The sequence below is a fragment of the Neopsephotus bourkii genome, unplaced genomic scaffold, assembly GCF_033783945.1.
Source record: "Neopsephotus bourkii isolate Nb327-2 ecotype Australia unplaced genomic scaffold, CSIRO-AGI_Nbou_v1 NB_1761, whole genome shotgun sequence".
NCBI lineage: Eukaryota > Metazoa > Chordata > Aves > Psittaciformes > Psittacidae > Neopsephotus > Neopsephotus bourkii.
The window spans coordinates 980,352-1,002,821 of record NW_026902235.1 but is presented as its reverse complement, the minus strand read 5'-3'; the positions used below and the strand labels follow the sequence as shown (position 1 = coordinate 1,002,821).

The window sequence follows — 22,470 nt, the reverse complement described above, 5'->3', positions numbered from 1 at the left end:
AGGATTAGATACGTAACCCATTGCCCACAGCTTTGCCAAGCACTACTTACTAGAAGCCTCCGGAGACCCTGCGTAGGGCGGTGATGAAAGGCTTCTTCTGAAAATATGCTCAGAGTTTTCTGTACCAGAAATCTTCAGTGGGTCTGAAATCCAGAAACAGAAGTCGCACAGATCTAAGCACAGGATAGTCCCTCAAGCAATACATTTCACTGACAGCAAGAACCTCTCACTGCCCACTTTGAAAACTCACTAACGGCTGCGTTAAAAGCTTTGAAACTCAAGTGTTAAACATTGTCTAAACCTGCTTCCTGCCTTCCATTTAATTAAAAACTTTCATGCTCAGAGGCAAAATTCAACTCAATCTATATTTGTAGGTTTAGGTTTCATCCTGACACTTCAACCTGGAAGCCTGCACATACTCAGCCATCCTGCCAGCATCTGAGTGCAGCATTTTCACAGCCTCTCCTACAAAGTCAGTGTTAGGAGATGCTTTTTCCCCTCTCCTCCCTCAATATCATGAGCCCAGCAATAATTTCCTACTAAAGCAAAGGACAATCCAAAGACTTCAAACCTGAAACTGCAATCCCTAACTACTCTAATCAAATAAAGATCAACAACACAATGATTAAAGAACACCACAAAGGACAGTTACTACACACTTCCAGAGACATTACCTATTTCCAGTGCTTCCCCAGCTTTTTCCAGCTTCTCTCCACGATCCTCCTCTGATACATTAGACACTTGTCTCTTCACTGCTTTGCTTGAGCCTCCTCCAGCTGTGACACTTGTCACGGAGATAAGGGGAATGGCTTGGCTCTGCTGCAAGATACAAAGTGCAAAGCAAACATAACCCACCCCCTCTTACACCTTAAACAGGACTGGAGCCTGTGCTGACCCCGGGGCCTTCACTCACTTGTGGTAGTCAAAGAAAGACTGTCAGGTATCTGCCAGCTCCCTCAGCACCCTGAGGTGCATCCCATCACAGCCCATGCACAGTACAGTTCACTTAAGTATTCCCCGACCTGATACTCTTCTCCCGAGGCTACATCCTTCTTTGAACTGTTGTAGGTAGAAGTGACTCAGTCTCATTAATAAATGTCAGGACTGTTCAGTCACTGGCACAGGGTGCCCAGAAAAGCTTGACTGCCCCATCCCTGGCAGTGCTCAAGGCCAGGCTGGATGGGGCTTGGAGCAAGCTGCTCTAGTGGAAGGTGTCCCTGCCTGTGGCAAGGGGTTGGAGCTGGATGAGCTCTAAGGTCCCTTCCAACCCAAACCATTCTATAAATGCTGACACATAGTCACATATGTGCACAGTGGGGCAGACACACCAGTGTGAACCAATGCACTTCTTCAAACTTCTGAAATTTAAGCTTCCCTCCCATTCCCCAGACATCAGCATGGGCAAGGTTTTACAGGCTGTCTGTAACAAGGACCTTCTAGAGTATTCAATTAATACATAACATTTGCTTTATGAGCTTCTGAAAGAAGGAAAACCTCCCCATGCCAAGACATAGACAGGGAGAACAGATAAAGTGTACCCAAACTCACACAGTTGAAGAGCTCTGTAGTCAGACCAAGGTAGTTGTGCAGTGCCAGGAATGTCACTCTCTGCAGCCTCACCATGATGATCTAGAAATGGAAATCAAGAAGCAACAGAATGGGTTTAGTGTTCTCCCACACTTGTTCTAGCATTTAAACAGTTATGCACCAGAGTACTTGAAGGGACTTCTTAAGATACAGACTGTACCCTAAGCTGAAACTCCTTTTTAGCAGTTGATAAACTGAGGCAAAGACAAAGTGATTTACCAAAGACTTCACAATCATCTGCTGGTACAGAAGTCTGAACTCTTACTGCCAAACACCAAATTATGCTTTTTGTTTTCTGTAAACAATAACAAACGTGCCCTGAAATAAAAGCATTTCCTTCCATTTTTTCCCCTTGTTATTCCAGCTGTCCCCACACAGAGTGCTCTACAAGCACTACACTCACATAAGCCACCACTGTCACCCGACCGTCCCCTGCCCTGCAGCTTATTCCCACTCTTAAGGAATCCCCTCTTGTATCTGCTCACATGGAGCAACTTAAATTGGCATAATGCTCTGTTCTCCTCTGCCATCAGTATTAGAAAGTTCATGTGTCACTCAAATCATGCAGGTACCAGGACAAAAAATGTAGAAGTGCGAGTAAAACAAAAAGACAGACCTGAATGACTACTGCTCTGCGGGAAAACACTGCAAACCCTCCAGACTGAGATCCTGACTACACAGGTCCCTGTGCAGGCTTCCATATGCAGGATCACAGAACAGTTTGTGTTGGAAAGGACCTTAAAGCTCCTCCAGCTCCAACCCCGGCCACAGGCAGGGACCCCTTCCGCTAGAGCAGCTTGCTCCAAGCCCCTGTGTCCAACCTGGCCTTGAGCACTGCCAGGGATGGGGCAGCCACAGCTTCTCTGGGCACCCTGTGCCAGCGCCTCAGCACCCTCACAGGGAAGAGCTTCTGCCTAAGAGCTCAGCTCAGGCTCCCCTCTTTATCTAGTACCTAATCTAAATCTCCCTCTCTTGTAATCAAGAGACAGACTTGCAGGGCTCACCTGAGAACTGCCTAAGCAAAGCAAGGGACAGTGAACTTAAAACCAACACAATGCATAGCTCTTTCCTTAGGTGCTGACAATTCCTTCTCGGGTTTACATTCACATCAGTCTGAATTCTGAGAATTTCACAAAGCATCAACCCCCAACAACCAGCTTCTAACAGTACATCAGTCCTTTCTCAAAACATGGAACTGTCTCTTCCACACTCTAAGCCATTTTGAAGCATAACCATGAAGCACAGCCCATGCCGGCATGTTCTACTCCATCAAGACCAACAAGCTTATAGGCAGGTCAGGCTGATTTGAGAGGCTATCACATGCAGAAACCAATTCAATATGTGTGTGTATGTGTAACACCCACACATCTGCATGATTTCTTCCTGGGCGCTGAGATCATGAAGTGTAGGGCTCTAAGAGCAAGAGGAGCAGCAGAACTAGTCCAAACCTTGACAAGAATCTGTATGGAACAGTTCCATACCTGCACAAGCATGATGAGTCTGCTGAACTTCAACATGCCTTCACTGTAACTTTGAAACTAGGGTGATTTCTGCCTCCTCCATGCCAACTCTGCCTCACCCAGAGCTTACCTGTACCACTCGAACCAGAGTTTCAGGGTATTTCTGGAAGACGTCTTGAAAGGCACTTGCTGGAAGCCGCAGTATGGTGGATGGGGTGGCTGCTCGGGCTGAGACTGTTTTGTAGGGAGCAGGGTGACCCTAAGGGAAAGTTTCAGGGATGCAAAGTTAATCCACTAACTATCAGACCCAATCCTTCCCAGTCACTGCCCACGTTTCTACTCTGATGTCATGTATGCCTAACAGACATTCTCTGATCACAAAAAGCCTCAAGCTTCTGCTCCATGACCTGCAGGTGGTTTAGTAGGGGCAGCGTGGTCAGGAGAATTCACAGCAGCAACTTCACTGAAGAGTGACAGCGGAATAAGAGCTACACGGAGGTCTATTTATATCAGGTTCAGGGGAATGAGTCCATCATCTCTGACACAGTTTTCTTACAGACACAGACAGGGTTGGAGTACTTCAACTTCAGCTATTCCAGACTGCAGAGAAAAGAAGTTTTCTTGGTTCTATTATCTGATGACCAAGCTGTTTGCTGCACTAACAGTGACAGACTCACCCATCAGCAAAAATATAACAAAGTTGTATTATAATCACATACAAAATGGAATGAGACAAACAGCAGACAGACTTCCTGTGTTCTAAGATATATATATGTTTGTATCTTCGTGTATATATGTGTATCTATCCATATGAAATATTCCAAATGACAAACAGCTCTTGATGTGAGATAAAATGAGTCCAGACCATCGTGAGTTGCTTCAAGAACAGATGGAGAAATAACAAAGCAATGATGGCTAAAACTGTAAGTGGGTACAACAGAGGTCTTTATACCATAGAAGGCAAAAATGTGGCTTAGGATTTTCCCTCTTGAATCAGAACAGAATTTAACAAAAAGCTATCACCAAACACTTGGCTAAAGAACAGCACCCCTGCTAGCCCACTAGTAAATGCTGAAAAGAGTATTTAAGTCATGAATTCATTTAGTAACACATAAAATATGTATTTATCCAATATTTCTAAGATAAAACCTCATGAACTTCAACAATGCTAAGTGCAAGGTCCTGCACCTGGCTTGGTGCAATCCTCAGCACAGACACAGGCTGAGAAATGAAGGAATGGAGCAGCCCTGAGAAGAATTTTGTGCTATTGAAGGACGAGAAGCTCCTTATGAACCAGTTCAACATGCACATGAGCCCAGAACCCCCCCCCATGTGCTGGGCTGCACCCCCAGAGCATGAGCAGCAGCTCAGGGAGGTGATTCTCCCCCTCTGCTGTGCTCTGGGGAGACCCCCCCTGCAGTTCTGATCCAGCTCTGGGGCAGCAGCACAAGAGGGATGTGGAGCTGCTGGAGTGAGTCCAGAGGAGGCCATGGAGATGCTGCGAGGGCTGGAGCAGCTCTGCTCTGGAGCCAGGCTGAGAGAGCTGGGCTGGGGCAGCCTGGAGAAGAGAAGGCTCCTGAAGGGGAGACCTTAGAGCAGCTCCAGTGCCTAAAGGGGCTGCAGGAAAGCTGGAGAGGGGCTTGGGACAAGGGCCTGTAGGGACAGGCCAAGGGGAATGGCTTGAACCTGCCAGAGGGGAGACTGAGATGAGCTCTTAGGCAGAAATTCTACAACCTACCACACCCAACTCTCAAGGCTTTCAGAATGGCCAGGGCACTCCATCTAGCAAAGAGGAGCATTTATCTGCCAAGTCTCAGCTCCACTGTTTGCCCAGGAGCTGTGAGACACCAAATATCCTTGAGAAAATATTTATATTGGGGAACTCAGGTGGTGGTTTGGAATAGCTGCTGCTTGGTCCCAGGGACTCCCTCAGATGTGAATGTGCAGGGTTTAACTGTATTACTGGTTTTGGTTAGTAATCTGTAAGACCATATCAATATCAAATTTATAGAGGGGAGACTGAGCTGAGCTCTTAGGCAGAAGCTCTTCCCTGTGAGGGTGCGGAGGCACTGGCACAGGGTGCCCAGAGAAGCTGTGGCTGCCCCATCCCTGGCAGTGTTCAAGGCCAGGTTGGACACAGGGGCTTGGAGCAAGCTGTTCCGGTGGAAGGTGTCCCTGCCTGTGGCAGGGGTTGGAGCTGGAGGAGCTTTAAGGTCCCTTCCAACCCAAACCAGGCTGGGATCCTACAAAAAGGAGCCCTTCTGTGCTACAAACTAGGAGCAAGGGAAGAAATGGGGTTTCTACTTCAACAGTCACCTTCCTTCAGAACCTTCTAAAGGTTCCTGAGCAGCAGAAGGCAAAAACTAAACACACAGATGTTACACACTGATTACACACACACTAATTGCAAGTCTTCCAGAGCATAAGCCAACTGACCACCATCACTACAGAATTCCTGCCCAGAGAGCTCAGCAAAACCAAACAGCATATGTTCCATACAGCTACCACCACTGTAGAAGCTGAAGCTCCAGCTCTGCCTGCTGCTCTGAGTGTCAGAATGAGGCAGATTCTAAAATTAAATTAGATTAACTGGAACCAATTTGTTAATTACCCAACTCCAGCTGCCCTGCCTATGAAACACGGGCTGATATTAATAGCTTTGATTTCCATGCTCCTGAGGGAGTTGAAACTTTCAACATCTCTGACTTCCAGTGCAGAGCTTCCAGGCACCCTCAGAATCAAGAGCTCCTTTTAACTAAGTAAAGAAACTAACAAACGACATTTCTGGGCTTTTGCTGTACCCAGAAAAAAATGCAACATTCCCCTTGTACAGCCCAGCTTAAAGCCTGGCTTTACACAAAGAAGTCATTTAGAATTCTCCTATATTCAAATATAAACAAAAATGTATGGATACATCACTGTACCTGCCATTAACTCCATTTCTTACCAATCTCTGCACTGAATCTATGGAATTTTTACTATGTTTAAATTCCACCCTTCTACAATCACACCCTGAGTTCAGAAGGAACAGGTAAGTTATGATCAGCAGTGAACTGGGGTTTTTCCAACAGAGAACTTTATGTTCTCAACACAGGTAACTATTCCATCTTGTTCTAAGAGCTGCAGAGTAATTAACTATGGTAGGTGAGTAATGTCACAGCTAGAGGAGTAGCTGAATCCAGATGACAGCTAATCTGAGACTCATAGAATGGTTTGGTTTGTGTTGGAAGGGACCTTAAAGCTCATCCAGTTCCAACCCCTGCCACGGGCAGGGACCCCTTCCACTGGAGCAGCTTGCTCCAAGCCCCTGTGTCCAACCTGGCCTTGAACACTGCCAGGGATGGGGCAGCCACAGCTTCTCTGGGCACCCTGTGCCAGCGCCTCAGCACCCTCACAGGAAAGAGCTTCTGCCTAAGAGCTCAGCTCAGTCTCCCCTCGGGCAGGTTCAAGCCATTCCCCTTGGCCTGTCCCTTCAGGCCCTTGTCCCAAGCCCCTCTCCAGCTTTCCTGCAGCCCCTTTAGGCCCTGGAGCTGCTCTAAGGTCTCCCCTTCAGGAGCCTTCTCTTCTCCAGGCTGCCCCAGCCCAGCTCTCTCAGCCTGGCTCCAGAGCAGAGCTGCTCCAGCCCTCGCAGCATCTTCATGGCCTCCCCTGGCCTCACTCCAACAGCTCCACGTCCTTCTCATGGCCAAGTCCAAATGAATTTGGGTAAGAAATCTGCTACAAGAGACACAGAAAACCTGCTGTGTTCTCCATATCCCCTTGCTTGGATTTCATCTTCCTCTGCTCCAGTCTGCCACCCTCCACACTACACCAGCACGGCTTTAACAAAGGGTTCTTGCAGCAACCAGTCACTTCTTTATAACCTCATCCATCATGTCCACTGCATTTAAACACACTCAAGCCCTGCAGGCTCACCTTTATCCAAGTGGCTTTTCAGCTTCTTTTAATTCTCAGACTTTCTTTTTTCCTCTCCTAAGTCATGCCAACTGATCCATATTCCTCCCAGTTCCTTCTTTTTCAATCCAACTGTGCCACCTGCTCACAGTTTTCCCAATACCATCTCCATATGGAGGACAAAAGAAGAGTAAACCCCAAAGCTCCAGCAATCAACAGCAAGCACTGTGTGTGCTCCTCCTACGAGTTTTGCACAAGCAGCATTTAGCTGGTCAAAATAAGTGACACGTGCAGAACACGTCTCATGTCACAGCCACTATCTTTGTAGTTAGTGCATCTAAGGGGACTTTTCAATTTAAACAACAGGAAAATTCAATTAGAAAAGTGCCTCTTGTGTGACTTTCTTGTAGATCCAACAAGAGGTTGCCACTTCTTGCACCAACGTCCAATTCTCCTGCACATCTCTCAAACCAATGGGGTATCAGTGGTACAGCATGTATTATAAACTCAGCTAAAGGACTCACAAATTCAGCTCAGAAAACTGAAATCCTCTCTGATACAATTCTTTCTTCATGTCAGATCCACATTTGGTGGTACAGTGGAACTTATTAAGGTTCTGGTGTCTGCAGGTAGTTCTGAGACCCATTCACTAATTTGAATGTCACTGCCACGTCTCCTCTGTTCTGATCAATGCTACTTTCTACTCTCCTTGCCCATTTTCATACTACTCCCTTTGCCTAAAGTCAGCAAAGAGCATAAGGAAGAGGGAAAAACAGAAATAAAACAACCAGTTCACAAAGCTGGAAAACCAGACAGAGAGTTGCAAAAATAAATGAGAACAAGTTACATTAGCAAGAGGAATGGCAAAGGGATTGTTCTGTACCCATCTGTACACTGGTAACTCTTGGCAACACTTTCAATCATTTTGATTTTCCCATTTACCAGTGTTGTAACTAATGAGAGGAGAAAATGATAGAATGAGGATTACAAAAGCAAAACCAACATTAAGAAACCAACCACAACACATAATGAATGGCAACCATGCTCTGAAAAACCAAACCCACACCCCCCTGTTCTACCAGAAGGAGTCTGTCTTGTTTATTCCACTAGAATATAGGCAAAGAACATGACTGGGATTGATGCTCCTATATGATGGTCCTGCTCTTTGGGATATTGGCATTAAGAAAATTTACTGGTGGAAGAAAAGGGCAAAAATACCTCTGAATCTGCTGCTAATATGGATTTGACAGCAAGAACCAGACTGGCACAGCCCAAATTATTCACATTGCTTTCTACAGAAGAAAGTGTGACCAAGCTTTAAATTTGTTTCTCTTTCCATAGGTTTCGTGGAAATTATAGATACATTAGGATACACCTGCATCTAATAGTGGCAAAGAACACCCCACAGAACCATTAAAACTACTTACACAAAGAATAACAGCACCTTGTACTGAGACAGCCAAGCACAAGAGAAACATGGTACAAGGTCAAACATGACCAAGTTACTGATTATATTATCCTCACCCTCTCAACTATCAAAATCTTCCAAGGAAACACTTTCAGTGCTTGTGTGTTACCTAAGATGATGAATTCCCTGCCTTCTATTCAGGTATTACTAAATAGATGCACTGTGACAATTCCAGTATTGGAATTCCAACTGCAACAGAATCCACAGCAGTAATCTGTGCAATAAACACAACCCACCAGCCTCTAGCTTGTTGCCTGTCAAAGAGCACAACCTTCAGGGGGGCACCAGTAGCATGAACACGGGAGGCAGAAATTGAACCCATCAACTGGTGCCACAGTGTAATTACAGCAATAACAACTGACAGATTTATTCTCATTAGACTAAATAAATTCAGTAAGTAACAAATCAGACAGTGTAAAAGCCTGCACTTGTGGCTCTGACCTGCTCCTCCTCCGACTGCTCTGTGACCTTGAGCAAATCAAACCATACCTCAGTTTTCCAGCCATAGAATAGTAATTCCAATCCTACTGCATATCAGAAATAGACAGTGTTACACTGGCAGGCTACACATCCCACAACCAGCTTACACAGAGCTAAGCTTACAACTGGGGAGGACTGGGAGAAGAAGAACTGGTCAAAGGAATATTTTCCATTCTGATCCTTTCCTGGTGACATTTAGAGTCATCTCCTGCCAAAGAGCTCTGTGACAAAGCAGCACTGCTTGGTCATGAACTTACCGTGATCACATCGAGAATGCTGAGAAGGCTGTGGACACTGTCTCCTGCCAGCACCTCCTTCACAACCACTTCTGTTCCATCCTGCAAGTGCAGCACAGAAGATCAGTGCAGGCTCAGAGCTGCACACCTGGCAGACAGGAAGCACTTCAGGGAAGCTGCTCAGTCTTTGAGCAGCCCTAAAAGAAACAGTCTCTCACTGCAACTTGGGTGTTTGCTGTCTCTCCCTCTCTGGAAATGTGCTAATTCAAACCACCAAAGGTTTAAACCACCATTCTGAAAGTGATGAATTAAAAGAAATTAAAATCCAGTTTGTTCCAAGGGAGATGTGACCTGTTTGGTTTTGCTGTGGAACAACCACTTTAAAACAGCTCCCTTCACTTTGAGACAGAATCAACTCCCTTTATTCGAGGGGTTACATGTCAAGAAGGATGACATGTCAATGTTCTGCACAAAACAACAGCAAAATGCAAAACCATGCAGAAATCATGAAACGTGGTATAATTTACTAAGACAAACCCCTGCATTTTCAGCCACAAGAAAGCTGTTCATAAGTTAAAGCTAAACACAAAGCTCAGTCAAGAAGTCATCCCATCTAAACTGGCAGAAGGGGTGGCAAGGGCTGCCACTCAGCATTTCAATACTCACCCACAAAACAAGCCATCATTTCTTTTCCGTATTTACCCAAAAGTGAATTCTGGATGTTACCCCTCCCAGGCAACCCTGTTACTACCACAGCAGAGCATTATTGCATAGAGTGTACTCACATTCTTCTGCTCTGGATACCAAACTGCTCTATACAGCTACCAGCCAAGAGCAGAATGTTCCCAACAGCACTCAGAACCCATCTTGCACCCTTCCTTCCCTCAGTAACTATGCAGCCAGAGCTCATGAGAACATTTCAGAACGGCTGGTCAGCCCTGGGCTTTATTTGCTAAGACACTGGGCTCCATACCTAAAAACCTTGATCTTTACAAATAGAATAGCTCTGAAGTAGCTTGAGGCAATCCTTTCTAAATCACGATGATTCAAATGTCTAAGTTTAATCAATGCTTAATGATTCATGCTGGCTTGCATGCTCTGCCAAGTGATTTATCTCAAGAACCAAAGACCAGTTTGTTCTTACACTCTCCTGAATGCAGACTTCCAGCTTGCCATCCTGCACCACGTAGATGCTGTTATCCAGCTGCCCAGGGCGGAAGATGTATTCACCTTCATGCAGCTGCACAAAGAACATGTGCTTGCACAGTTCCAGGAAAAGAGGCTTCTCAAAGTGGCCAAGGACCCTGCAGGGAAGAAAAGGCAAAGGGACACCTAAAATTAACACTGATCTTGGAAAATCCTTCCTATATTAGCAGAGCCCCCTGCATGAACAGCAGAAGAACACCAGAGCTGGTTGTGGCATAGCAAGAAGAGCAGGAGTCCTCAACACAAGTGCAGAGCACTGTGAAACACTGAAAACACTGGAGCTCCTTTTTTGAGTAGCTCCCTGAGCAACATCAGCAGGCTCCAAAGGAAGTACATCCAGTCTTCCTCAAGCCAACAGCAGCTTTGGAAGGGGGAGAAATATAAAAGCCTGCAAGATTCACACACTGCGCAAGAAATCACCCCATGGAGCTTTCCCTTTGGAGTTCCCTGCCCACAAACCAGAACATGAGGAATACTGAAAAAAAAAGGGGAAAATTCCTGTCACCTGCATGTACCTGTAAGTCTGGAATATTCCATCTCCTGCTGGTAAAGTGCAATTGGGCTCCTCTGACATTGAAAGTACTCATTTGCTACCAGGCAGACAGAAATGCACATCTTAAAGCTGAACAGCACAGCACCAGAGGGACCCTCTCATGGCCCCATGAGCTCACATTTAACTGGCTCAATCAGTCAGATTCTACTGCAACATCAATTAGTCACAGAAGGGCAGAATCCACAGCAGAAAGTTCAAGTGACTTAAATAGCAGTTTTAATAGAGCGTGTTTGACCTTCAGGACTAAATTGTACCATAACTGGGAGAGAAATGAGCATGCACAAACAAAACCAAAATTACAGATGACATCTCACCGTCTTTGCTGGGTCAGCAAATTTAACCCCTTGCTGAATAGGCACAAAGTCCATCCCATATCTCAACCCACCAAAAACTGTGGAGATTAAGTTAACTTTGATTCCACTTGCACACTTTTTAGCCCAAGAAGTGAAGATTCTGCAGTTTCTGGAGTTGTCAATATGGGATCCAATTAACATTTACCAATTTTGGTGTTTTCTGTACCAAAAAATTAGCTGATATAGACTAAAGGGGATTTTTTCAAATGCACTGACAGGAATCTCCTCCTGTTAGAATAGCTTTACTATTCACTATCCTGAATTCAGGCCACTAATCCATGTCCTTTTAGTTTTTTTAATGCACTCAAAGATTTCCCTAAAGTTTTTAGAGAATTAGATGTCATCCCTGGCAGTGCTCAAGGCCAGGTTGGACACAGGGGCTTGGAGCAAGCTGCTCTACAGGAAGGTGTCCCTGCTCATGGCAGGGGTTGGAGCTGGGTGAGCTTTAAGGTCCCTTCCAACACAAACCAGTTCTGAGATTCTACAGTTTATTCTTTCCTCATGCTCAGATGAATTTTCAGTCAACTCCTTAAAGCTTCTGACCATGCAGTGATAAAATTTAAGACTTGACGCAAACTGCCAAATGCTCAGCTCACCTGAACATCCAACAAAACCCACACCCAAACTTATCTTCCAATTTATCATTACCTGACATTTTTAAGCATGTATAGGACTTCAGAAGGCAAATGGGAATTCTTGACATCAAACTCTGTCAGATCTGCCTCTAGCAAAGACGGAGGCGGCTCTTTGGGCTGCAGAGTGGGACATTCCTTCTTAATCCGCAGAATCCTGCAGAAAAAACACAAGTGAGGAAGTTCAGGAACTCCTTCATTTGTCTTAAGCATGGGCTTTGCACTGCCACCACAGCAGAGTGCAATACTAGAGCACACTCTGCCTAAAAACAACCGTTATCAACCAGATAAAACAGGGGTGTTCCACCCTCCTGCCCTCCTTCAGCAAAACCAGAGACGCTGCTGCAGGCACAAACCACTCTGTGTCAGCAAAACTCCCCAGGAAAGTGCCACGCTGTGAAAAACCAGCAGCTATGGAGAAGTGAGATGCTTGGGATAGGTTCCACACCACAAAGAACAAATCCCAAAACCAGCCTCCATGGCATGAATATTCTCTTTCCCAAAGGCCAAGATACCTTTTAGCCAAAGATAACACTTTTGCACGTTTCCGCATCCGCTGGCGAGGCACAGTGTTCCCAACCAGGGAGTTTGGGAGGGTTGTAACCTAGGGGGAAATAATGACAATAAGACCACTCATTAAAAACTGAAACACGAACACATTATTCCAACCTCCAAAGGCTCCAACTCTCATCTACCAAGTCATCAGACCACGAGCAGAGTGAAGCACTCATGTGAAACCCCAGAGGACCAGAACAACATCGATTCCACCATCAGTTTCTCTCTAGAAAACAAGTTCAGTGACTAGCACAGTGGTAATAGAAGCTAGAGGAAAACAGCCCTTGGCTACCGGGTTCTTACTCAGGAACACTCAGTACCAGGCAGCCAAGTGACATGTAAAGAACTGATGCTCCCATGGCAGTCTGGGATGCTCCCAGACTGGAGCCTGGTTCACGTTTGAGCTGGAGATCCGCAGCACCCAGACCTGCAGCAGCGCGTTCACCCGGTTTTAACGGTGACCAAGTACCACCTGCTGGAGAAACGCAACAACTGCAAGAGCAGGAAACCCTGAGTTACCTTTAAAACACTCTCCGTTTCTTTCTCTAAGAGCTGAACCCCAGGAAGAAGTTTCTCTCACAAAAACCAATCTGAAATTAGTTTGGAGGCTCTTTGGTGGATTTTTTGGGGTTTTTTTTGTTTAAGTAAAATGTTGGTACTTTATAAAATTCTAGAAGTACAACCATCACAGTTAGTTTGTTATAGTCTATGTCTTATTCAGGAATAACAGCAAAAAGCAAGGTCTAAAATTCCAAACCAAACACTATCTGAAATGATTTACCATGGGGAATTCTAAGTGTTCTTTACTTCTTGTATTCCATATGAACAGCTATGTTGAAGAACATTAAAATCACTGGCAACACACACAGCTTCCTGTCACTGAGGGCTTTTTTGGCTAAACTCTATGCAAAGACTGCTCTGAAAAGCAAAAGCAAGGCTCAGGAGTAACCTCCTCTCTCCTCAACAAAACAGAGCTCCAGAACTGAGCAGTGTTTAATTTAGCCCTAGCATCTGAATTCACCCCAGCATAGATCAGAATTGTGAAGGCAGAGGGCTGCAGTGTTCCTCAACAAGCAGGGACTAACAAAGCCAGGTTACTTACCTGCACCTTGTTTTAATACAGATGTTGGGTTTAGGTGCCCCAGCAACATAGGAGCACACACACACTCAAGCCTGTCACCCTATAGGGCACAGCTCAGACCCCTCAGCCATGGTCTGGCTTTGTTCCCAAAGCGGGCCAAGTCCATTCCTGCCTCACAGCTCCCTCTGGGAGCCCACCAGACCCACACCCTGGTTATGGCTCTATAATAGGGATGGCAGAGACCACTTAGTCAGGATTAAACAGCCTTTCTCCTTCACTATCTGTACCCACCATCCTTCGACAGATGACTACAAGCAATCGATAACCATCTGGTACTCTGAAAAGGGGTCTGGTTTCCCACCTGAGTAACAGGGAGCTTCCCAAAGACAGGAGTTAGCAATAGAATCTTATATACTAAAACTGCACATGGAGCTCCACGAAGCCACTACATAGATTTTGGTATGGGAAGTGTTAAGTAAGGAAGTCACCTCAGCCTCCAGGACCTACTGCACAAGCTTGTAACACCACCAAACAAAACCACTGCACTGACACAGCCCCTCTGACCCTGCTGAAAAGATGAGTTCTTTTGACCACAGTGGTACTGTCAGTCAGGAAAAAAAATGAATCTCACATTCTGCATACACTATGTAGAACCATAGAATGGCTGGGGTTGGAAGGGACCTTAAAGCTCACCCAGTTGCAACCCCTGCCACAGGTAGGGACCCCTTCCACTAGAGCAATTTGCTCCAAGCCCCTGTGTCCAACCTGGCCTTGAACACTGCCAGGGATGGGGCAGCCACAGCTTCTCTGGGCACCCTGTGCCAGCGCCTCCGCACCCTCACAGGGAAGAGCTTCTGCCTAAGAGCTCAGCTCAGTCTCCCCTCGGGCAGGTTCGAGCCATTCCCCTTGGCCTGGCCCTACAGGCCCTTGGCCAAAGCCCCTCTCCAGGTTTCTTGTAGCCCCTTTAGGCACTGGGAGACTCTTCTCCAGTAGCTTCAAAGGAAACATATCTTGAGGATAATGACAGGAAGATTCATCTCCTCAGATAACTGGAATTGGTGCTGAACACCCAGCACACCCACTGACAGTAACCTCGTCCTCTAACGGAAATGGCTCTGTGCAGGTTTCCTCAAATCACCTTGCCACAATTTCCCAGGAAGAGCCACTTGCAAAGATAAAAAAGTAAAAAAACCAAAGAAATAAAAGGGGCAGTTCATATCAAACAGGCAGCCATGGCCTCAAAGGACTTAAACCAGCTGATGCTGAAAGATTCCCAACTGATGGAAAATTCCTGATGAGACCTTTCAGAATAATGGAACAGGAATGACATCAGAACAGAAATGACATCAGAACAGGAACCTGAGGGCACAGGTGGGATTCTCTGCGACCATCCAAGGCAAAGACTTCAACCTTGGGATAAATGCTGCTTGAAGAGTCTCCAATGAAACAGTTTGACAAGTGCTGTTTGCAGGTGAGTACAGAACACAAGAGCTCAGTGAAGTGCTAGTGCTCCTCCTAGCCAGGCTGCCGAACTTAGATACAAGTTATCTGCTCTGCAGACTCAGCTGGGAGAGGTGTCAGCTTGGGAAGCAAAGGCAGTACTGCAAGTCATTATCTGAAAAGGACAATCCTGAATACAGGATACACTGAGTATCTTGATTTAAATCTTGAATACTGAGAAGACCAGATTAAACAATCACCAAATCCACAGAGAAGTCAAGACAGTCACTGATTTACTACTACCTTCACTGCTGCAGGTATTCTTGAAAGGGAAGGCCTGTCCAGGAGCAGAAGCCATTGCTGTTCCACCAGATACAGTCAGAATTCCAGGAGTCTTGAAATATCCCCAAAATCCAATGGAATTTTATATGTTGAAGGCCCTGGGCCAGGGTAAGGAAGTGAAGCACTGCAAAGTCCACAGCACCTCCCAGACTGGATTTTAACCTTTACTTCCCTCCGCCCGTGCCAGAGGCACTCACCTTCCTCATGATCTTCCGCCCATAGAACATCACCTTGTCCCGCTTGCGAAATCGGTACTGAGGCACCTGAGGCTGAGGTTGCTCTGGAACACAGAAGTACCACATCAGAGACCACCACCTGCACCTCCACACTGAAGGGAAGGACACTGAGCACAGGTTGGTAACTGAGCTATAACACACACTGTAACAGCCATGCCTCCTGTCTCATAAGCAGCAAGCTTTGGAATGTAAACCAACACGATACCTCATTACCCAGCTCTGGTTAGCCAAGGCAGACTAGGAAAGAGCTGGCTTCAGGCTCTACCTAATCACCAGAGGAGAGAAAAAGGCTCTCTCCCTGGATATAAGGCTCAGGTAATTTTAATCTCACATGGGAAACCTCTAATTCACCTGTTTCTCATTACTGTGACACTGAAATTGTAGCAGGGTTGAAATTCTTTGCATGATTGGCAACTGATACTAAAGATATCACACAGCAGAGAAAATAAAACCCTGCAGCATCCTGCACGTGACAGGAATTCTATGTTCAGACCTGGGGGAGTGAATCAACACAAGTTCTTCACCCTTTTGAAGCTGTCTTCCTGCCAGAACCACAACCTTCACAGCTAACATCTACCACGTGTTGTTATAAACACAACGAAGGTAGCAGAGAAAACTGTGTTTAAAACACACACAGTCATTAAGTACTTACTAGATTGTCTGACTCTTCTGTAAACGACAAACACCACAACTGCTATGAGTAGTAATGCGACTGCAGCTCCAATTGCAATTCCAGTCAGCTGTGAGAGGAATTTAGCAGGGAAAGAAGTTAGTAACTTCTAATGTTGAGAATTATTCAGTACTTTGTGGAGGGCTGGAGCACACTGAGCTCAGGAAGATGTCTACAAGTCAAATACCCTCATAAATAGTTAATTCACTCATAAGCTCATATATAAGATATTCAGCATTTTTTCCCCAGAGATCTGTGATCAACTCCATGTGCATGAGATGAAACAACAGGAATAACTCCTGCCTCATGCACAGCAACAGCAAAGAAACAAACACTCAGACTTTGGCTGTGACTTAGTAGAACTCCTACACCTCGCAAGAAGCTATCCCCCTAGTTTTGCACAGCCAGTCTTCCCCCAGCTGATGGAAGCTGCACTTACCATAGTGGTTTGTATCCTGTCTTCCACAAACCGGAGAATCCGTGTCCCACCAGCTGGCAGCACAGCCTGGCAATGAAAGGAAGGTGAGATTAGTCTCCCATTAGCAAAAAAACCTCTGTAAAAGCATCTTGACACCTGGTCTGCTGCATGCAACACAACTTGATTGTATTTTCCAGCATCTTTCTTTCATCTAAAGCCCACTTTGCCACCACAGGACAAGGGAGAGGGGTCATCAGTGGAGCATCAGTTCAATGCATTCCTAAGCATTCTAAACCAGGGTCAGACAGAGAAGGGATAACATTTCCTGGTGATCCTATCTTACTTGAAGCAACAAGGATGTGAACCGAATGTGAAGGGCTTTATGAGACTGAGAAAACACGTCATAAAGCAGCATAAAAAGAAAGCCAAGCACACAAGAACAAGCTCTAACTGCAGGCATAGTGTCCTGGGACCTGCGCTGACCATTTTGATCAGGAAAAAAGCTGGCAGTTAAAATAAGCTCACAAATGCCAGCTCAAAACTTACCAGAATGGGGAGGAGTGGGGGAAGCAAACCAAATATTAGGAACAAGCAGGAAACAGAGTACAAGGACAAATACATCCCCCTATAAGACTTCAACCTTACAAGGATCTGAATTTACAGGCAGCTCTAGGCCCAGTGTTTGCCCTCAGAGCCCGAGATGACCTCCTCATTCACCTTTGTCACCAAGAGGAAACTGAAATGCACACCAGCAGCCACCAAACTAGTCCTGCTCATGGAATTCATTCCAGTTCTACAGCATAAATAAACTCCTGCCTAAGCAGCCAACTCAAACAGAGCAGCTTGTCATCTTAGGCTGCTTTTAACAGGGCATATCAACAAGTTGTCTTCCCAGCATGAGTCAAACTAACCCTACCACCACACTTGTCAGACTATTATTAGTGGGATTGTAGTGGAAAGTCATAAGAATTTGAAAAACAAATGAAAAGCTGAAAATTTGTTAGCAACAAACCCAACACATGCTGGTAAAATGTTCTTGGCGTGTCTGTTGTGGTCACTGGACTGATTTCCCCTTGACAGTGTCAGGGACACACTCAGTTCTGCTACTGTGCAGGCCTGTGGGGTCTCAAATAACAGCAACCATAGTTGTTGCCAACTGACAGTCACATTGGTGCTGTCAGGAGAAGAAACAAATCCATGAGCAAAAGAATAAACCATGTACACACACAGCCAGAGCCCTCGTGTCTCAGTGCAGAAAAGCAACAAGGGAAAGAGGAAATTCACACCTCCAAGAAAAACCAAGAGGTTCTTGCAAGGTTTCCCATGAATACCAGTGAAGACATGGTATTTCCTCTCCATGCCTAGTGGGGTGTCCTCTCAAGCACTGACAATCCTCCAGGAAAAGCAGACCAAGGAAGCAGACAGGTTGCACCTGTACAGATACTTGAGACACGTCAACAGCTACCAGTACAGGACAGCGTTTGAGAGAAGTATGAGGTGGTGGTGGAGTCATCAGCTCTGCAGGTCCACTTGACAGCCAAAGCCTGCAGGACCTCTCAGAGGAGGGCTCTAGCAGCAGTCCAGAGCTTCCTCTATGTCTTACACAGAGTATTCCAGGGCCTAAAGGGGCTACAAGAAACCTGAAGAGGGGCTTTGGACAAGGGTCTGTAGGGACAGGCCAAGGGGAATGGCTCGAACCTGCCCGAGGGGAGACTGAGCTGAGCTCTTAGGCAGAAGCTCTTCCCTGTGAGGGTGCTGAGGCGCTGGCACAGGGTGCCCAGAGAAGCTGTGGCTGCCCCATCCCTGGCAGTGCTCAAGGCCAGGCTGGATGGGGCTTGCACAAAAGCTCAGCTCACTCTGCAGGTTGCATGTGGCTCCACTCACCCACAGCTTGACTATAGGTACTGGATTTTGACAGGACACTTCTCAGCAGTGTGCTGGTGGGTGGTGTACTGGTTTGTGGAAAGAATTATTTCCTATTGTGGGCCTTATCCTTCATCCCTGTGACAAGCACTACGGGCCTTGCTGGACTATGAGGTTTGTATTTATAAGCAAGAACAAACTCGAGCTTGTGGCCAAAGAACACCACATTTTGCTGTCTTTAAGCTAAAAACCGTGCTGTTGAAGCAAAAGACACTTCAATCAGATCATCACACTAACAGCTTGGAACATGAAGCAGATTTTGAGTGGTTTGCTGTAAAAAAACATGTTAAAAGTAAAATACTAAAAACATACACACACAGATTGGATTAATACTTAAGTTTTCAGAAAGATAAAAATCTTGCAGGAAAGGTGCTTACAAAGTAAAGGCAGCTAAAGACATTACACAAATGTTATCAAATTCAGCACAGCAGCTTTCAGCTTCTGCAAACAGCAATGGGGAAACAAAGACGTTCAAAATCAACAACAAAGCATATCGTACCTCAAGGCTGGTGCTGTTGCCGTCTTCATCCATGTCTGGAGATAGGGCAGGAGCACAAATGAAAACAAGACAAGAGCCAGTTAAGAGATGGCCTCACTCTAACACAAACTCTTCTGAACTCCACAACACACAGCGTCACCAGAACAGCTCTTCCTGTCCGGCAGAACCAGCCAAGTTAGGGGAAGCTGGGTGGTTTTCTACTTCTTTTCTTCTGAGTTGAGCAACAGAACCCAGCACCCTTTCAAGGAGAGGCTCTGCTACCGGCACCAACAACACCAGTCCTCTGGGCAGTGTACGAAGGGGCTTGGCTCTGCTGTGCCTCAGCTCTCCTCAGAGGAGCCTCCCTCCGACACTCCCCAAGTGCTGGCAGCACCCACGGGAGCAGAACCCCGGTGCCTACACTCGGCAGCACCCGCGGAGGCACCACAGGGGGTCGGTGTCTGTGAGGAACCGAACATTGCCCCATCCCTGGCAGTGTTCAAGGCCAGGTTGGACACAGGGGCTTGGAGCAAGCTGCTCCAGTGGAAGGGGTCCCTGCCCGTGGCAGGGGTTGGAGCTGGAGGAGGTTTAAGGTCTCTTCCAACACAAACCATTTCCTGGTTCTGGAAAGGCACCGGAGCAGCTGCTGCCGGGGGACGCTGTTTAACGGGGCAGACCCCTCACAGACCAGCGCGGCCCTGCCAGCCCGGGCCTCCCCATCAGACCGAGCTGCCCCCTAAGCCCCATTACACCAAACCACGCAGCACAGACGCTAAAAGCAGGTCCCCAGGGCACTGTCCCGCCCCGGAACAGCACAGCACGGCACGGCCCTGCGGGGCCCGGCTCCCCCTCGGCGGGACCCCCCTCACCTGCCGCCGGTCCCGGCGCCGCCAGGTCAAAGGTCATCCCCGTGGGCCAGGGGCGAAGTTGGCAAACAGAACAAACCACCCCCCGCCGCCGCCGCCCGCTGAGGGGAGCTGCAAGCCCCGCCCACACCCGGGGCTCCTCGCTGCTGATTGGCGGAGGAGTCCCCGTTCCGCCTTTTGGGGGGCACGATAGGAGGAGCAGGTTGGCGGTGGTGTTTCGGCCAATAGGAAGGAGCGGTGTTGGCAGGTGTCGGGCCCGCCATGGGGCTGCTGCAGGAGCTGGTCCGCGGGCTGGTGCGGGGCGCGGACCGCGTGTCGCCGTTCACCAGCAAGCGCGGGCCCCGCACGCACTACAAAGGCCGCGGCGCCCGGCGGGCCGGCGTGCTCACCCCCGGCAAGAAGTTCATCCGCATCCCGCAGATGGTGCCGGAGTTCATCGTCCCCGACCTCACCGGCTTCAAGCTCAAGCCGTACGTGTCGTACCGCGCCCCCGAGGGCTCCGAGCCGGCCGCCACGGCCCAGCAGCTCTTCACCGAACTGGTGGCTCCGCGCATCGAGAAGGACGTGAAGGACGGCACCTTCGACCCCAACAACCTGGAGAAGTACGGCTTCGAGCCCACGCAGGAGGGCAAGCTCTTCCAGCTCTTCCCCAAGAACTATATGCGGTAGGCGGGAGCGGCGCCCCCCGGCGAGGCACGACCCGCACCGGCACCAGAACGGGACTGCTCCGGACACCGGCCATTAAAAGCAAACCCTTCCTCCTCGGTCTGTTTGCAGTGTCTGATACACATCGCGGGAGGCGGGGGGGAGGCAGTTGGTGCTTATCTCCCATCATGGCATGTCCGGAGCTGCTGGGGGGAGCGGGGGGCGGCTTCTCTCTGGGTTGCTGAAACATCAGCACTTCCTTCGCGGCAGGAATTCCTGCCTTGGGGAACAGGGGAGGGCACAGCGTGTCACCCTAGGGCAGCGCGGGGGTCCCCGCCTAGGGGGAGCAGGGGGCTGCTACCACTCGCACTGGACAGCAGCCCCAGGCAGTGGGAACCTGTCCATGCCCTCGACTCCCTCTGAAGAGAGACCTGCAGCGCGTGATGAGCTTTTCCACGTGTAAAGATTTCCTTCGGAGTAACTCAAGATGCAATTCATGGGTACCTTGAATGCCTGGTCCTCAGCACAGCTGCTTGAGGTTACAGAGTAATTGATTGTATGTGAAGCATAGCCCAGGAATTGTTATTTTTGGATATGAATTCCTGGCAGGGCAGAGTCTTTCTGATCATCAAATTAAGTGGATACAAGTGACACACAACAGCGTGCAGTGGTTTAATGTAGAAACTGCTGAGTTCTAAATGTTTAATGTCATTGGAAAGAACATGTTTTCTTAGAATCCCAGCCTGGTTTGTGCTGGAAGGGACCTTAAAGCTCCTCCAGCTCCAACCCCTGCAACGAGCAGGGGCACCTTCCACTGGAGCAGCTTGCTCCAAGCCCCTGTGTCCAACCTGGCCTTGAACCCTGCAGGGATGGGGCAGCCACAGCTTCTCTGGGCACCCTGTGCCAGCGCCTCAGCACCCTCACAGGGAAGAGCTTCTGCCTAAGAGCTCAGCTCAGTCTCCCCTCGGGCAGGTTCAAGCCATTCCCCTTGGCCTGTCCCTACAGGCCCTTGTCCCAAGCCCCTCTCCAGCTTTCCTGCAGCCCTTTAGGCACTGGAGCTGCTCTAAGGTCTCCCCTTCAGGAGCCTTCTCTTCTCCAGGCTGCCCCAGCCCAGCTCTCTCAGCCTGGCTCCAGAGCAGAGCTGCTCCAGCCCTCACAGCATCTCCATGGCCTCCTCTGGACTCACTCCAACAGCTCCACATCCCTCTTGTGCTGCTGCCCCAGAGCTGGATCAGGACTGCAGGGGGGTTCATTTATCTGTAAGCCCATCAGAGGAATGGTTGCACAAAGCAGTTTTCTGCCTCCAGCTGGGGACAAGGTGCTGTGGGCAGAGGTGGTGTTTTGCCCCTTCCCTCTGCAGATGTTTCTTGGGCTCCAGTGGCACTTTCCAGGATGAGCTCTGCCATAGGCCCAGAGCTGAAGGCAGGGCTCTAGAGCAGCAAGTCCTGTACCCCCGAATGCCCACACCAACTTGGGTTCAACAATTCACCTTCCCCGCATAAGGACTGATTAAACAGGAGACTCCTCACCCCTCAGGCAAAGCAAGTCTGGCATAACACATAACTCAAGTGCCCCAGTCTGGGTGCATTGGTGACCCCTCTCCAGGTTTGCCCACCTTGGTCTCCTCTTAATCTCAGGTGGCAATAAAAAAGCATTACAGAGTTTTAAGATGGGAGTTGTAGTCCAAAGCTGTGTCACTACCGAGACATGCCCTGGGTGCTCTCACTGAGATTAAGCTTCTAAATTGTGCTGCTTCTCTAAATTGAATTTCCTTTGGGATAATAAAGTTGCACATCTTTTCAACATCAGCATCTGATAGCAAGTTGTCATGCCAATCCCAATATGCCAACATGAAGAGCTGAGGAAAACACTAATGCAGGGTAAAAGATTAGTGACTTTGTTCAGTTCTAGTGGTGGACTTTTTGGTGGCAGTGGCAGTCCAAATTT

The 22,470-nt window shown here is 47.8% G+C and overlaps 2 protein-coding genes across 2 annotated transcripts in view; one reads left to right on the top strand and one right to left on the bottom strand.

Annotated features, from left to right (window-relative positions):
* The window catches only part of PNPLA7 (patatin like phospholipase domain containing 7), a 124,638-nt gene extending 104,705 nt beyond the window's left edge, over window positions 1–19,933 (bottom strand). The window contains exons 1-13 of the mRNA XM_061377964.1: window positions 19,882–19,933; window positions 19,034–19,056; window positions 16,633–16,698; window positions 16,176–16,263; window positions 15,485–15,567; window positions 12,385–12,473; window positions 11,886–12,026; window positions 10,270–10,429; window positions 9,147–9,227; window positions 3,178–3,306; window positions 1,549–1,629; window positions 675–819; window positions 51–143 (exon numbers count right to left, since the gene is read on the bottom strand). Coding sequence (XP_061233948.1) covers window positions 51–143; window positions 675–819; window positions 1,549–1,629; window positions 3,178–3,306; window positions 9,147–9,227; window positions 10,270–10,429; window positions 11,886–12,026; window positions 12,385–12,473; window positions 15,485–15,567; window positions 16,176–16,263; window positions 16,633–16,698; window positions 19,034–19,056; window positions 19,882–19,918 — 1,216 coding nt within the window. The 5' untranslated portion in view covers window positions 19,919–19,933. The remainder of the gene's footprint in view (window positions 1–50; window positions 144–674; window positions 820–1,548; window positions 1,630–3,177; window positions 3,307–9,146; window positions 9,228–10,269; window positions 10,430–11,885; window positions 12,027–12,384; window positions 12,474–15,484; window positions 15,568–16,175; window positions 16,264–16,632; window positions 16,699–19,033; window positions 19,057–19,881) is intronic.
* Window positions 19,934–20,119: 186 nt separating this feature from the next.
* MRPL41 (mitochondrial ribosomal protein L41) lies at window positions 20,120–20,642 on the top strand. The gene has a single exon (XM_061378039.1). It carries the CDS (start codon window positions 20,140–20,142, stop codon window positions 20,545–20,547), a length of 408 nt encoding a protein of 135 aa, XP_061234023.1. The 5' UTR covers window positions 20,120–20,139; the 3' UTR covers window positions 20,548–20,642.
* Window positions 20,643–22,470: the final 1,828 nt, after the last annotated feature.